Raw genomic sequence first — 17,061 nt, 5'->3', positions numbered from 1 at the left:
AGCTGACTGGCTGGTAGCCACGACCTTCCTGAAGAGTTTATTGGTGGAAACGTACAGTCATATTGGAAGAAAACTTAAAAAAAAAAAAAAATCGTGTGTCCTTGTCTGAACCGGATGCACCGCTTACTTGTAAAGTTCTGAGTCGATAATCTGTTGCACATAGATTATAATTCACTGAACTGCGTTGGCTTATCTCAGCCACAGCAGGCCTCTCACCCTACACCTGCTTGATCCCCACGCCAAAGGTCAAGACAGGGGGAGGTGGGGTAGTTGCTGTAAGGGCCCCTCAACAATGGAAGATCACTGTCACCTCACAGGAAGATCCATAATGCAATATCTTAACAACATCTTGAGAGTTTCTTCAACTTCACCTCAAACACCCTCTGGGATTTGAGGATAAACCGAAAATATTTTAGTGATCAAAGGTCAAGGTTGCTTGTGATATCTCAGGAACGCCCCGACTGAATTAACTTAAAGCTGCCACACTCGTCTTCTGGTACTTAAGGATGAAACACTTATTTTTTATGTTTTGCTCGTTCACTTATTGATGATTTTCTTGTATTTTAGTATTTTTATGCCTTTGAAGCACTTTTGGAGGTTTTTGAAAGGTGCTATACAAATACGTTGAATAAACTGTTTTTGAGAAGTGCTAAATTTCCCCTCCCTTGCCTGACCCGCGTCCCTCATAGCTGCAGCCTGGCTGATTGCCCAGAATGCGTTGGGGTTTGGTTGTTGACTAGTGGCTCAATAATAGCAGCGGCCGTGATGAAACCTTTGTTGCCTTTGTCTAAACTATCTATGTCCACATGTGTTTCTGTCTTTGTGTCTATCTGAATGTTCACGTGTTTTTTTTTGTTTTTTTGTATGTGAATATTCTTCCCACACAGTGTCTCCAGGCTCCTAATAGACATGTGCTGCACGTGGGCTCATCTTTACATGGTATTCTGCAGACAGTTCTGGGCTTGAATATTACTGGAGTTGGAGGTTTTTATTTGTCTCCTATCAATAGACACAAGAACCGAATCGAGCATTATTCTAACTTTCTCTCTTAATCCAACAACTGCCAAAAATATTAAAAACTATACATACTGTAGATTAGTCTTTTTTTTTCTTCCAGCCTAGATTTTTTTTTTAAAATTAGCATAGATTCTGGTTTATTATTAAATCATTTATTTATTTTTTTGCCCTGAGTGAATCTATTGGGGAGAACTCATCAAGGTAAAGCCAAGCTAATGCATGTCCTGTCATACCTCAGCGCCCATGGCCCATGCTGCTAGAACATGGCGACACAAGTTGAGCTTGCCCGGTTTCATCTTGTCATCACAGGAGCCGCTGTACTCGGGAACATCGCGGATCTCAGGAGAGCATTCAAACACTTCAATGTGATGCACGATGGCCTCGTTACCTGGAGTTATCACTGACTCGTACTGATGGAAAAGAGGAAAAAGAAGTCATTTTATTGATTTGTATTGCTGACAGCACTGGAAATATTTCTACTCCTCTGATATGAGCTGTACTGCAAACTACAATGTAGTTCCATATATACTTTTGCTATGTGTTTACATTTCGATATTGCTGATACCATTAACATTTCTTTGAGAATAGGATGAGAATGTGAGGCTTGGTAGAGGGGCTGGACAATGTTACCTTCAGCAAGGAGGGGATTCTGTTTTGGGGGCATTTGTGTCTGTCAGCAGGTTCACACATAAACTTTCCAGTGGATGTTCACCAAATTTGCCGGAGAGGTGTGGAATGAGGCAAAGAAGTACCCATGAAATTTTGGAGCAGCTGGATGTGCTGCGATCTCTGCTGCATTTGCACAGATATATAAATTTGCATGTATACACAAAAAAAATGTTGCATGAGGTTCATGGTAACAAATATAAATCAAACAAACATAATAGGGTCTTCGCCTGAAGTACCTTCAGGCTCAGGCCCTAAAAATACAGGCACTCAGGTGCTAGAGTTTATGCTTTTGTGGGCAAAAAGCAAAACCAGTATCAGCAATAACGGCATGAAATCCCACCTTATTCCGTATATGGACATTTCCTGTCCTCTCATGACACTGATGATGGATTACAGCAGAAACAGAAGATCTGTTATCCTGGAGTGTGTATTTTATGTATTTTTTTCTGATTTCTCCCCTTTACGGTATTGTGTGCATTTGACTCAATGAAAGCAATAATAGCCGCTTGCTCTCTGCACAGCCTCCATCTACAACATCCCCTCTGCTGTTTGTGTCTGTTCTGAGAGATATTTATACCATAACAATGTGGTTCTTGGGCATGTTTTCAGGCAGCGTCTGGATGAAGCACCAGTAAGTGGTCTCCTGATTTGGGATGATGACACTGGGGGCAAGAACATCCAACATCTGCACATCTGGAGGCAGGGTTGGTGATGGCGTGTCAGGGCGCAGCATCAACACTCTCTGTACTCCTGTGTGGATCTGTGATAGATTCAGCTGCTTCAGCAAGGCGATCGGTTGATCCAAGAATCCATAGATGATGTGCACAGTCCCCTCCTGATCAATCAGAACCAACCACGGATGAAAATATATACACGAGATGCATACATATCTGTCTCATGGTTGTTATTTGGCTGAAAGGTCTACTTAGACTAACACAAAGCACTTTTCATTATCTTAACATTATGTTGTCATAGTGATAAGCATTGGGCCTTAAGTGGCACCATGGAAACCAGATTCATTATGATGACAGCTTCAGTAGATGTACTGTTCATCATCCTGACTTACTGAGCGTTTCATGTCTATACTTGAAACCATGAACTCCCAATGATAAACCAATCTGGCTGCCTTTTTATATGTGTGAAATAGAAGAACAAAAATATCCCATACATCCTCCCCCACCGACAAGAAGACAATGTGGACACATTTATAACACACGCAGTATAAATTTGTGGAAGGCTGTCTTTGCATTGCAGAGATGATCTCCCCAGCCTTCTTCTTCCCACATTCACAAGACTGATAGACAGTATTTGGACTTTTAGCAAAATAGAACATGGACACATAGACATACAGGATTGTGATCACTACTTTCTAAAGTTGTAGAGGGGTGTTTGGGTATTCACCTTTTTAACTACATGACTTAACCTGATTTATCTCCTCACTACTCTTGAAGGACAACATGAATTTTGAGAGGTGTTACCACATCTGAAAGATGGATTAGGGGTTCTTCCCTATTTTCATTTCCCATCAAGGGGTGGGCTGCAACCAGTGTACAGGCTGTGTCTCAGGCTGCTCATTAAAAGTGCACAGGCTAAGGTTTTTTCAGTGCTTAGCAACATAATCAAACCCTTCCCTACAGAGATGGATGCATGTCAGACAGCTGAAATACAGCAGGTCTGTCCATGATGAACATCAGAGTTAACAGGAATTTGAAGCTGCTATCCTGGCTCTGTTTAGACTCTCAGTCATTTTAAATGCCATGAGGCCCGTGAAGTTGCAGGATGAGGAAAGATCAATGGTTCTTGAATGCAACACCCATCACTACGGTCACGTTACGCATCCAGACACGTGTGTTTTGGCCCTAACATGTAACCTAAAAATCACTCTGTAATGTGTGTCAAAGCACTTGATGCAAGCATAGCTGTTGACTTGTAGTCACACGATGGCATTTAAGGGTGCTATAAAATGATGAGATGTTATTATAGAAATATTATTACAAGGTTTAGTGCTCGCCACAAACATTTAATGGATAAATGGACCATAGACCATAAAAAGGCCTTAAAAGAAGGCTCTTCTGAGGTGCCAGTGGTAGTACAATTCTACAATGCTATTTGACAGAAGCGTTTGTCCAAAACGACGTATAACGCAAGCAAGTGCCACAGCAGTTATAATTTTTACATTCAGTTTAGCATTTAAATCAGTTATGTTTAGATAAAATAAGTCCTGAAGTAACTTTCATTATCAATTGGAGCTCAATAAATGAAATTGAATTTGTTACACACACATACGCACGCACATACATTAGTGACATGAAAACTTTACACACCTCGATCAGGTAGTCTCTGGGATCACATGTACTGAAGGGTCTTTTGAAGAGCAGGTAGAAGCCATCAGACTTCTTTTGGGCCTGGATCAATTCGTAGTCTTGCTGGCTGTCCAACGATACTTTACCCTCACTGTCACTCCATGCATCCTACAAGGGAGGACACACACACACACACACACACACACACACACACACACACACAGGAGGATGGCTAACAATTATGCAATGGATTACAATTTAATGTACATAATGCGTAGGTGGGTGTTGGTGGAAAAACCTTCAGCATAATCTCTCAAAAGAAATCCAAATCATGCATTTAATGATCTCTGCCTTCAATATTAGACCACTTTTATGAGCGAAGAAACAACCCGTTTCCATATAAACATCATGGTAAAATATAAATAGCCTTTGCATATAGACAAGAAATATTTTCAAAGGCTTTCAAGGGCTTTATGAATTAAATATACCATACTTAACATAAAAGGAGTGGGAAAGGGAAAGGAATATATATGTTTTTGCTTCTTCCCTCTTTTGAAACATTGTCATTCTTGTCTCGGTGTTTGTCAATCTCTATCTTTTTCATTTATGGCCCAAAAAAATAGTCAGTCATTCATTCATGGCTGAGATTAGGATTCTTTTTTCTTTCTGTCTTCTTTTCCCATCTCTTGCCTTCTCTTGCGTTTCCTTGTCTGTGTGTGTGTGTGTGTGTGTGTGTGTGTGTGTGTGTGTGTGTGTGTGTGTGTGTGTGTGTGCGTGTGTGTGTGTCCTGACTCTCCTGGTTCCCTGATCAATCATTCGACTCACCTGCCTCTCATCATCACATTAACACAAAAGTGCATCAGTCAGTCAGTCATTCCCACCGGCTGACAGCTTCTCTTGAGATGTACTAAACTTAAAATACCAACATATACTAAGTACTGCAAGAAAAAAATTGACAGTGATTTAATCACAGATAGAATTTAATGCTGTTTCATGCAAGTTATCACAACAGGGCCGGCCTCTTTAACAGAAGATTCTGAAAGAATTAAAGGAATGAGTGAAACTGTGGTGGTTTGTGTTGTGAAACCTTCTCAACCTGGTGTCCACGACTCTTCTCTGCCAGGAGGTTTTGCAACATCCGCTTCTGTTATATTTCTCACATTCATATCTGGCCAGAATAGCACCTAAGATCTCTTTATTTCTGTCTCCATTCCTGTCCCTCTTATGTAACTGTTCCACACAAACTGCCAACAAATTGAAAACACATACAACATATGTATATATATATATATATATATCTCTCACATATATACAGTATATATATATATATACTGTATATAGACGTGTATATGTGTATATATGTATGTATGTACGTATATGTGTGTATCTGTATGTATGTACAGTATATATATATATATATGCATATATGTTTGTGTGTATATATTTATGTGTATATATGAGTATATATGTATATATATACTCATATATATACATATATACTCATATATACACATAAATATATATATATATGTATATGTGTGTATTTATAAATAACACAAACCATCTGGATAAAGAAATAGATGTATTCTCTGTACTAATATCTGGATCTGTCATCTATTGAGTTCTAGTCATGTTAAATAAGGACACAGCAAGTATGGCAAAATAATTTTCCTATCTGATGGATTTTATTTGCCACTTCCCAAATTTATCTTGAAACTTGAAAACACTGGTTGAAACCCCTATTTCAAGATACAATACCAGGACAATCACTGAGTCTTTCAATTGCTTTAGGCAGTGTTAAATTACTGAGCTGCAGTTGAGGAATTGTAATAAAAGAGCAAATTCTTCCTAGGATGATTTTTACTATGATACCTGTGTGGTTGGCCCTACTCAGCTGAGCTCCATCAGACCATGTATGTATCATTCCTTTGCACAGAAATAGAGACGTGTTAATTACATCAGAATCATGCAATGTAGTTTTCTGTACTTCAAGTGACTCAAAAAAAAAGTCTCAATGACAACATGTGTGTGGATTATCATTTTTGAGTCAGACTCAAATTGGGATTGCCAGCAGGAGGGAAGAGAAGCCTCACTCGGGGAATTCCTGAAGGTGGTATCACCTCCCTGAAACATCTCTTCTTTTCCCGGCAGCCAAAACTGTCACTAAAAATATGCAGTGAATTACTGCAGAAAAGGTGGCACGGTGGTGCAGTGGTTAGCACTGTCACCTCACAGCAAGAAGGTTCTGGGTTCAAGTCCCGGCTCCAGCACGGGAACTTTCTGTGTGGAGTCTCCATGTTCTCCCTGTTCCTGTGTGGGTTCTCTCTGGTACTCCAGCTTCCTCCCACAGTCCAAAGACATCAAGAGGGGACGAGGCTGATTGATACTCTAAATTGACCGTAGGTGTGACTGTGAGTGTGAATGGTTGTCTGTCTCTATGTGTTGGTCCTGAGATGGACTGGTGACCTGTCCAGGGTGAACCCCGCCTCTCACCTGAAGGCTGCTGGGATAGGCTCCAGCCCCCCCGAGACCCTTAACAGGATAAGTGGTAGAAAATGGATGGATGGATGAATTACTGCTGAAAATAAAGAGAAATGAAAACTCTGTCTTTTCTGCTAAATGTGGTCTGTCCTTTGCCTCAAGAACCTCCTCGCCCCCCTACTCACATGTACATCAGTTCCTTGTCCCCTGCCATGTGTTTGCTGTCAGTGTTTTCTCTGTTTTTAGTTCCTGTTATTCCTTTTGTCAGCTTGATTGTGATGATCAATTTTTTTTTTAAAGACTTGCTGCTATTCAGTACAAGCACTGCTTTATTTCTCCTGGTTTAATAAATGTGTCCTTTCCACCGTTGTTCCCTGCGCCTGTCCATGACATCATGTATCTGTGACATCACTTTGGTGTTATTTGAATTCATTGATTTAAAAGAGGATTTTAAGAGAGCTGGGACTAGTGTGTATCCAAAATGTGCCTGAGGGAAGCAGTGTGTGTGTGTGTGTGTGTGTGTGTGTGTGTGTGTGTGTGTGTGTGTGTGTGTGTGTGTGTTAGAGAGAACTGAAGCACAGCAGTGACCTTTCTGCTGCTGGTAAATTTGCCCTCCTGAGGGACCAGAGACAGATGGAACAAGGATGAACAGTTGGGAGGAGATCAATTTAACAGGACAATACTTAATTATTATGTCGATGTTAGCCTGAATGGTCGGGAACATCAAGCTGAGTTTAGAAACTAGTCAAAGTAGACTCCCAACGCTGAGAAATATATTCCTCCTCTTGCAGCTGCTGCTGCAGCTTAATCTGTTTGTTGTTGAGACAGCCAACGTTGACTGAGCAACTGAATAATACTAACATGCGCTAATACCAACATTCTATGGGGGGGGACAAATAAGTATGTTTTGCTGGTTAATAGCTTCAGCGTCACTGCCTGGAGAGCGTCATTCTCCAGCCTCAGCTCTAATAGTTGCTGAGATTCACATAAAAAAAAATTTCGCTGCCTGCTGAATACAATGAAACGTCTCTTTTTTTTAAAAACAAACTCTTTCTGTGCCAGAGGAATATCGAGGTTTTACTCACTGCACGACCAGGGTTGTGGAGTTGTTTTCTTGTGAGATGGGGCGGAGTCAAAGGTGCTGGACAAAGCATTCACTTACTTTCAGGCTGCTACCAGACACGATCAGAGTGTTCACACAGTTGATGTCTGCCACTGCTTCTTCTGCCAATATGAGTCACATGATCTAATGCACACGGTGCATGTATATAGTCAAAGATCTTTGGGGCAACAGTCCTTCCATGGCATCGTTCCCCCCCCCCCCCCCCTCTCTCTCTCTCTCAGCATGAGAACCATCATGGCAGAGTTCCACAGCCTTGTATGCAGAATTCTACATTTCTTCCTGCTGGGAAGGGGTCCTTTTATCTCTCGCTTTTAGCCTTCTGCTCCTCTCTAGCCGTGATGTAGCTGGCTGTCCGGGAGCTGGCACCGAACCAGATCCTCTGCCATTCTAATGGCGTGGCTAAAGCAGTACAGTAGGTGGTGAAGAAGAGTGGCCTCCGTGCTCTTGCTACTGGTTCTGGACATTATTTCAGAGTGGCACTCAAGAACTTCCTATGCTCAGGAACAGTTGCAATCATAGAAAAAACAGTTATGGCATCACTTGACATTGTGGGGTACAGTAATCTGACCCAGTTGGTGTCACATTGAGTTTCATTCCTTTTGCTTGAACTAGAAACTGCTCCTGCAGCGACGGCCTGGCTGAGATACAGCACTGATGACTACAAATGACATATTACCGCTCTCCAATGAAACCCTTTATTGTTATTGCACAGCTGTACAATGGAATTCCGAGTCCCCGGTGATCAAAACTAAAGTACAGAATCAGACATCAGTCTGGACCATGATCATCTGTATTTATGAAATCAGTTTAAGCAACATTTGTTCTCCCGTGTTGTGGTTTTTACGTTCTTTTGTATCGCTCCTTTTTATCTAGACAGTTTCAGTTTTATTTTGAAATTCACTACTGTGTCTCGGTTTGCTGTTCTTGCTGTCTCCATCTGTTTTCCACCTGTGTCTTGTCAGTTCATCGGTCTTCGACAGCCACGACCCTCTTCCCAGAGCCTCTCACCCAATCAGCTTTTTCCCTGCCCTCCTCCTCTATCACCTGTTCCTTTATAGCCTCATTATTTGATTTTGAATGTAAGAGGATCCTGTTTATAAGGCTCCGTTTATTTCACATTTATTACTGAGAAAAATACATGGATTTTCATTAAAAACAATACAGTATTGTAGACTGGTTCTCTGTCAGGTCTTCGTTGGATTGTCTGTTGTGCCTCCCGGTACATTCAGTCTGGTTTGCCCTCCTTTGTACTCTAGTACCGGTTGCCTTAGTTACTCTTTTGTGTTTTTAGGTTTTTGTGTTAATCAAACCTTCAGTTCCTGCTAGTCTTGCTTGTTTCTACATTTGGATCCTGATCCTGCCACACCCTCACAATGTACAGATAACCCCTCTGCTTCCCTGAGCTCTTCAATGATGGATCAGCCGTTTGCAGCCAGGAAATGCTGCAGTAACACTAGATGACACACACACCACTACCAGCTGAATTAGTATCACCGAGGGATTATGCAAATTATTAAAGGACAAGATTCCAGGTAGAAATCTTGGACAAACTATGGACAAAAGTTGAATTCCTCACATCCTCTTGGAAACTTTTCACATGACTCTCCTGTATCCTCCGTGCTTGATGCAACCCAAACATGTCGACATCTGTAAATGTCAAGCTCATACCAACAACACTGGTCACGTCTGACGAAGGAAATATGAAAGCGGCTAGAGCTTCGGTATAGATATAGACGGGGCGGCAGCCCAACAGGAAGAAGTGTCTGTGTTTCTTTATACAAATGTCAAACCACCGCATCCTCAGCTGCAGATCCCAATGAGAAATGGTGTTTTATGAGATAGTTATGATGTAAACAACCCCATTTTTAATTGCCCGTTTTTCTCTGAGAAGATGGTCATCATTCAACCAGATAAGACGCCGCTTGGAATTCATTTTTATGTTTACAAAAATTACAACAATATAGATTTAAGTTGATAATTACCTTTGTAGGGCAGTACCCTCAAATGTGAAAACAGTGAGCTACCTCACCTTAAGATACACCAGTGGACATAGAATCACTGTTTCAACTCATTAAGGATTGTTTTACATTTACCGTATTGTTCTGAATATGATGACCATGATTTTGAGACTTTTTTCCAGATATATTTCCAACAACAACAAAAAAAATCCCCAAAACCCACTTATATTCAGGACAACAAGGTTCTTAATATGCACAAATTATAATGCAAATTTCAATTAATTTTGTAGTTTCTTGATTGATTTCCAGTTTTTTGATCTATTAATGGAAACAATTGTGTGTTTATAACTTTAATTTCTCTTTCTGTGCACTGATTGAGGAACTATTGAATAACCACTTATCTAATTATCTTATTACCTGAAATGAACCCTTTTCTGAAACAGCAGGTTATAATCTAATCCTTTACCCTTTGTGATATTATTTATCATATGTATAAATATAAAACAAAGATCTGTCTCAGTTTTATTTGCTGACTTGAATATAGTACATAACCTTCTGCTCAGTAGACGGATGAAGAACGGGCTGAGAAATAGCCCATTACATTTTAAGACAGAGCTTGACATTTTTATTAATTTCTCAGGAAATATTACATGAACCCTGGGGGAGGTCTCTGCTGCGTCCCCCTTCCACGGTTAGTACAGTGATGACAGAAATGTTTGGAAAAGAATTCTCCGCTGCCTCGGACTCATTTATAGTAATAATGATCACGTTTGTATGACTGAATTTGCATATTCACCTTTATTACTTCTTTCATTAATATTATCCCAATGGTAAACGTGGTAATTAAATCACTGGTAGAAAACCTTTTTGTTGCATGATAATTTATTTAGAAAAATAGGAATAAAATCCTGAAAAAAATGGAACCTTGTGTCCGTCAAGTGAAAATGAAGCGTTTTATAGATATCAATCATGGCAAGATTCAATTTCGATATGCTCCTATCTACTAATGATTCCCTGATGAACTTCAGTTATTAGTGCAGTTTGAATGATTTCCAATTTTCAGGAGCCGATAACATCCTTTGTAGCTGAGATCATGAACCAGGCAAAAACACCAATCTCACGCCTCAGGGAGCACAGACAACTGAGCAACACCAAGACGAGAGAAAACTCTTCTTTAATCCTCTGGGTTTAGGAGTTAACCAAGTTCTAAGACTGAATGACCTTTTCATAATCTTACCCCAAAGAAGTTTTCATTCCCGGAGTCCCAGAGTACCACCAGGTCAGCATTTGTCAGCTCCCCTTGGTCAGACATCCCCAGAACCACACCATGTCGGAGCTTAGCGACTTTCAGCTCCATGTACACCTCCTTCTTGGTGTAGCTGACGTTCCAAGCCAGATGGAGCTCCCCGCGAGGGTCAAGCGGCACATGGAAGGGCATGGGGAGAGGCAGGATGGGGCCAGAGGGGTTGGATTTAGGGCTGGAGACATCAACAGTGATCGGCGCCTGGTACGATGCCACCAAGATGACCATCAGAGCTGCCAGAGCAGTGAAGTACATGATGGTGACATCCTGAAGGCGTAGGTTCTTATTGAGGATCCTCATTGCCACAAATACGGTTCTGGATTCCTTTTGCTGCGTATTTGTCCTTCGGAGTCGATTTGAAGTTCAACCTGTAAAAGTTTTATAACTCTCCAACACTTCTGGGTTTTCTTTGCCCTGTCGGCCCTCGGTCTCCCTTGCAGTGGTAAGGTGAGGTGGTTTATTCTCTTCTCGCCATGTTTTCTGTCCTCACAGGTCCTTGGTTTCTGAAAAGTTTAACTTTCCTCACCAACTTTCTAGTCTTGGGGTTTCTCTGGTCTAAGTATTGATGCTTTCCTCTTTGCAGCTTCTCACTCTCTTTCTCTCCATCTCATCCAACCCTTCCTGGTTTTTAAGAGACTCCTCCCTTGTGAGCTGTCTGTTTTTATCCAGCCTAATGGTATTACATTTGTTGAGGAAAATTGGATTGTATTCTTTAAGCCCTGGGGTCAACCATGATTCTGCACATCTACAAGTCCCTAATTGATCCAAATTCAACCATGGACATTTTCAATGACAATCAGCTTTGACTAACTCAGCTTTACTGCTCTCTCCATCACTGCCCACTTTTGACTTGGTGTCCATTTATCGTACATTTCTGACCAAAAATGTATTCCAAGCATGATATTTCTCGCCTTTGTTTTTGAAATTTAAAGTGAAGTTAGTGCACACGTGTGGAAGTGTAAATACATTAGTGCCTTTCCTTGAATGGCTGCCTGAGGCTGCACATGACCTCATTAAACTGTCAATTACAAGTTTCAAAAACAAGATGGACACTTAAAAGCTTAGTGAAGCCGGTGTGTGTGTGTGTGTGTGTGTGTGTGTGAGTGTGCATGTGTGTGCCTGTGTGTGTGTGCCTGTGTGTTTTGTTACTGAGCAACAGGTGAGTTGTGCCTCCCTTGCTGCCTGCACACATAACAAATTTGTCAAAACACTAAAGATGATAAAGAGAAGTTGACAAGTTGTCAAACCAGCAGACACACTGCGAACGTTAAAACCTGCAAAAGAGAAAATAAACAAACTCAAATTAGTTGTATTAATTAATAGATTTAAAAAGGACTGAGAGACTGAAACAACTATTTTTGTTTAAGTTAATGTCAGCACTTGCATTAAATCCACCCTTAAGCAAATAGAGGTGTAAACATAACATATGTGTACTTGGGCCAAAGAACCTTCACTGTTGTGTTATCAAACATGGTGGATTCTTCTTGGCAGAAATGTCCAAACTGGTGGAGCTCATTTCTGCTTTTTTCAACTGCTCAAGTGTTATTTGTAATGCTGACAAGAAATGTACATTCTTCATACACACTGTTTCAGCAAAGAAGAAGAAAACTATTGTATCATAAAGAATGTTTAACTTAAGATGTTCTGCGACTACCCACCTCCCTGCAGTTTTTAATTCCAACCTCAGCAGCTAATTTCATGCCTTTAATTGACAATGCGACAGTCGAGTCCCGGACTTTTACCTCTCAGTTGCATAAATGTGGCTTTGTGACTTACCCATCTGGTAAGAGACTTGAAAATATGAGCTCAAGCAGAACTAGTGGGGAGGAGCTGGCGTTGGTAGGGAGGCAATCATGGCAGAGGATATGTAAGAGACAGAAAGGTGGATAGAGTTTCTCAACAAGGCTCCCTCAGCGTAGATTAGTTCAGCACTTCTCATCCTGTTCTAATGAGATCATCCCTCAGCTTCTTTTGAGTTCTAGAGCAAGCTCATCATCAAATGTCCTGTACAGTGAATACAAATTCTGCTCATGTTAGATTCAATTTTGCTCCTGACGTCAGCTGATTGAATTGTTAGTGGAGGAGGGGCATCGCGGGCATGCGTTCGGATCTGTGCAGAAACCAGAGAGCAAGACAGAATGGATGGAGTCGTATTGTGTTGGATAATGTAATAAGGACGGGTAGTCCCGAGGCAAACGAAAGCTAATGTCCTGCATGCGAGGCTCAGTAACCTCTGCACGTGTCTGCATCGACACAATGATGGCTTACTCTCATCTTTTACACCATTGCTCTTCTTGGTTGATGTCTTTTCCACCATCACACCGGCCTGTTTTGCTGCCCTCTCATTTCCTCTCATCCCTCTGCTGCCACCACTGATGTGTCAGCAAACACAAACGAAATAACGTGCCGTTAAGTTCACTGGAGGGAACGGATGAGAGCGAGATGGAATGGAGGGTGGACATGGAAGAACAGATTTGGGGAGTGAATAATGGTCCTTTTGTGCATGTGTGTGATCATGTTTGTGCATGAGGGGTGTGTTTAGGCAGCAAAGAGCCTGGGGGTCTGTCTGACTTTACCCCACCTCCATCAAAAACCTTATTGCTCCCAAAACCTCCCTTGTGTTCAATATGGGACCAGCACATTAAGAATGAGGAAATTAGGACTATATCTTGATAAATGATGTATATTGTACACTATAATCAGTTTTATTGTGAGCATAACTTGATTATAATGATTGTATTGCATTAGGGTGCCCAAACTTTTCCCCTGAGAGGGCCAAAACTGAAACTTAATGATAAGCCATTAAATAAAGTTCCCTTTATGTTCCTATAAAGTCCCCTTTATCAATCGTATGAGGCTTTTACTGTCATTCATTCGAGAGCTGGTATCTGTTTTTGGAACTTTCAGAACCAGGAGCATGCCAGTCTGATCAGTTTTGAAAAAATAAGACACGAGTAATTATTGTTCTGACATTTAAAGAGCTTTTTTTTTGTGTGTGCAGCAAACGCAAGAAAACAGCAGAAAAGGTGATTTACATTATATGTTTTTGAATGGGTTTTTGTTTTTGTATAATTGAGACCTACTTATTGTCTTACTGCATTGTGCGGGCCACATCCAACCTTGTGTTGGGTCAGTTTTATCTTGCAGGCTTGCCAGGTACAGTTGTATTGCAGTATGTGTAGTAGTCAGCAGTTAACAATACTGTATAGAACCTGTGTTGGCAGAGCTCCTTCCACCGGTAGAGGTTTGGTGAACCTGTTCGTACTGTAGCGTTCCGTCTGGGCCAGGCTAGGACGAGAACCCTGCCTGGATAACGGCACGGCCTCCGAGCTCCATTGCTGTTCTTTGCTCTTCTTTCAGGAGGAAGCACCCTCCAGGTCTGATGTAACTGGTGCTACAGCAGCAGCTATGCTAACCACGCATGTCTTCAGGAGTCACCATCGTTTGGAACAGTCCCCCCCCCCCCCCCCCCCAAGCCTTCTCATCTAAATTCAGCTCTGTGAAAACATATGTTGCAGATATTAGTATAACTGTGCACAGGCCACTCCATATGTTGCAAACTCAATGAAAAGTTCATTTAAATTCTGCTATTGAATTCTTTTTTTAATGCTTAGCAAAAAAAAAAAGTGTAAAAGCTGTGAAAAGCTGACTCTTAGCTGCTCCTCCTGCACTCACAGAGGGAGGAAAAATATGCTAAAAGCTGAATTCACCTCCAGTTGACTAATCCAACCATCTCATTCTCTCCTTATATAAATATTTGAACACCATACAGTCTCAAAGTGCACTAATCTCCACTTCTGTGAGTTGTGAATAATGAATGCAATAAAAACTCACACAGCTTCTCTTAATGTTGCCTGAAACTGCCCCTCGCCTGGTCTGAATGGGACTGGAGAGCAAGTGTAGGGGCGGAGCGGATAGTGAGAGACGATCAGGGAAGAGGAGAGGAGAATATAGAGATGGAAAGATGTAGACAAACTTCGGAGGTCCGAGGGCCGACCATGGGAGAAAAGTTTGTCACATCCATGGCTGGATTCCAAATATTTCTAGGAAGTTGTGACAAATTGAAAGGACGTGAAACAGAGGGAGGCACAGAGTAAGAAAAATGATCCTTCCTGGGACAGTTGTGTCATCCAAATGTAATTTAATGAACGTTTTGTTCCAGACGGAGTGTGTTTGTTTTTCCACCTTGGCTGAACCTTGAGCAGAGGACAAGTGTATTACTTTTATTCATCTTTATAGACTTTACTGTCACATAATGAATGCTGTTTGTGTGATTAACCACCGTGGCTGGGGAGGAATGAGTAACCTTCTAGTTTGGGTTGCAGCCGGTTGTGCAATGGTTGCTGAAACACTGGCAGCTCTTGAGGAGTGAGTGGTCGACTGCTCGAGGTTCTTCATTGGCTGGAGAACGCGCGTGGAGAACAATGGCTGTGATAAAAAAAAATCTATCTCTATCTATCTATCTCTCTCTCTCTCTCTCTCTCTCTCTATATATATATATATATATAGAGAGAGAGAGAGAGAGAGAAAGATAGATAGATAGATATATGATGCAGATGTTAAGATACTGCATACTGATGCTCAGAGGATGTGCAGTGCATCCACCCAGCAGTGCGGGAATGACGCCACATACACAAACTCCATATGAAATATAAAGCGATTTACCTGGAGGCGATGGTCCTAATGAGCATTGTCAGAACTCATTTGCCGAGAGCTTGAATGTAAGATGTTCATTTCTACGAAAATATGATGCACTTCACGTAAGCTTTCATTTACAGATAGCAGGGCTTGTTGGCCCCGGTTACACCCCTTTAATAACTGAACTGAAGATAATGGAATAAATAATCAGTCCTTGGACTGGCGACCCGTCCAGGGTGAACGCCCGTCTCTCACCTGAAAGCTGCTGGGATAGGCTCCCTTAACAGGATAAGTGGTAGAAAATGGATGGATGGATGGATGGATAATCAGTCCTCTTAACCTTTTTTCAACTGCCGTTATATAAACAAGCTTCAACCTGATTTTAGTTCAGACAAGCCATCCACTGAGTTGCACCTCGTACGATGTTGGTCTCAACCGCAACTCATCACCAAAAATGCTAAAGAGTTACAAAAATCACCTCACACACCCATGATTTCCTGTTGGTCAAACTATCACACTTCCATAGGAAAAGCCTTGAATTACAGATAGTATTATTTCTTTTTTTTAACGATGCTGGAAAAAACCATGGATAACACTTTGACTTCACCCGATACCAAACTTTGGAGCCAAGGCTGAGCGATGGAGGCTCACGCATGGTGCAACAGCTATGGTGGCGGAGATGACTACACACGAATCCTCCTCTCTTTTCACTGGTTACCGAGGACACGCATTCACAGTTGGATCGGTCGCCAGTAAATTCCACCTGACTGTGTCCAGAGTCTCCTTCATAAAATCAAACCTGTTTAATGTGCAATTATTCCATCAGGATGAGTCTGATTCAGGTTTCTTTACTGATTTCTGTGCCAGCTAACTGACTGGCCAACAGGAAAAATATTGAATTACTACAGGTCTCCGTGATGATTACACAACAACACTGAAGAGTGCATGTGTGTGTGTGGGGGGGACGACGACTGTTCACATGTACATGCAATACTCCTTCCAGAATTTTGACTTTAAAGTGCTCACAAATAGGTGTGCTTCCAAAAATAGTTTTTTTTTCCTACAGATACGAGGCAAATATAAAAACCTGATTTCAGTTTCTTCAAACCAATACATTTTCAGTAATTAGTCCACATTTCTTCACATTTCTTCAAAATCCCAATTTTGAATCTAAATCTACACGCTCAACCTAAATTTAAATCTAAACATTAAGTATTTAATCCAAATGTTCAAGCCAAAATTAAACACCAGATCTGAATGATTGATTTAAATTTAAATATCAAATGTAATTCATTCCAAAAACATCAATAACCCCTCTTTTTATTGCTTGTTAAAAGTTTCACCAAACATGGAGGCTTAATATTTATTCAAATCCAAGTGTTCTTGGATTCGCTGGTGTACAGCTGGAGGAGGAGGTGGTGGTTTATATCAGAAGATGAGCTTTGGAATTTGTAAAAAGATCCTTTCAGGAAATGTTGCTGTTGTTTATAGTTGGTGGCTGTGTGGCGCCATTAGCTTCAAGCTACTTGGTTAGCTTCCTCTACATTCTCAAGTCATAAATAAGTCATG

The 17,061-nt window shown here is 41.2% G+C and overlaps 1 protein-coding gene across 1 annotated transcript in view; it reads right to left on the bottom strand.

Annotated features, from left to right (window-relative positions):
- The window catches only part of dbh (dopamine beta-hydroxylase (dopamine beta-monooxygenase)), a 19,231-nt gene extending 8,077 nt beyond the window's left edge, over positions 1-11,154 (bottom strand). Inside the window, exons 1-4 of the mRNA XM_086187350.1 lie at positions 10,789-11,154; positions 4,011-4,157; positions 2,264-2,521; positions 1,251-1,427 (exon numbers count right to left, since the gene is read on the bottom strand). Of these exons, the coding sequence (XP_086043476.1) occupies positions 1,251-1,427; positions 2,264-2,521; positions 4,011-4,157; positions 10,789-11,154 (948 nt within the window). The remainder of the gene's footprint in view (positions 1-1,250; positions 1,428-2,263; positions 2,522-4,010; positions 4,158-10,788) is intronic.
- Positions 11,155-17,061: the final 5,907 nt, after the last annotated feature.

The sequence above is a fragment of the Aulostomus chinensis genome, chromosome 19 (genome assembly GCF_037954235.1).
Source record: "Aulostomus chinensis isolate RoL2024-O1b breed Wild chromosome 19, RoL_Achi_v1.0, whole genome shotgun sequence".
Lineage (NCBI taxonomy): Eukaryota > Metazoa > Chordata > Actinopteri > Syngnathiformes > Aulostomidae > Aulostomus > Aulostomus chinensis.
This window is presented reverse-complemented; position numbering and strand designations above follow the sequence as displayed.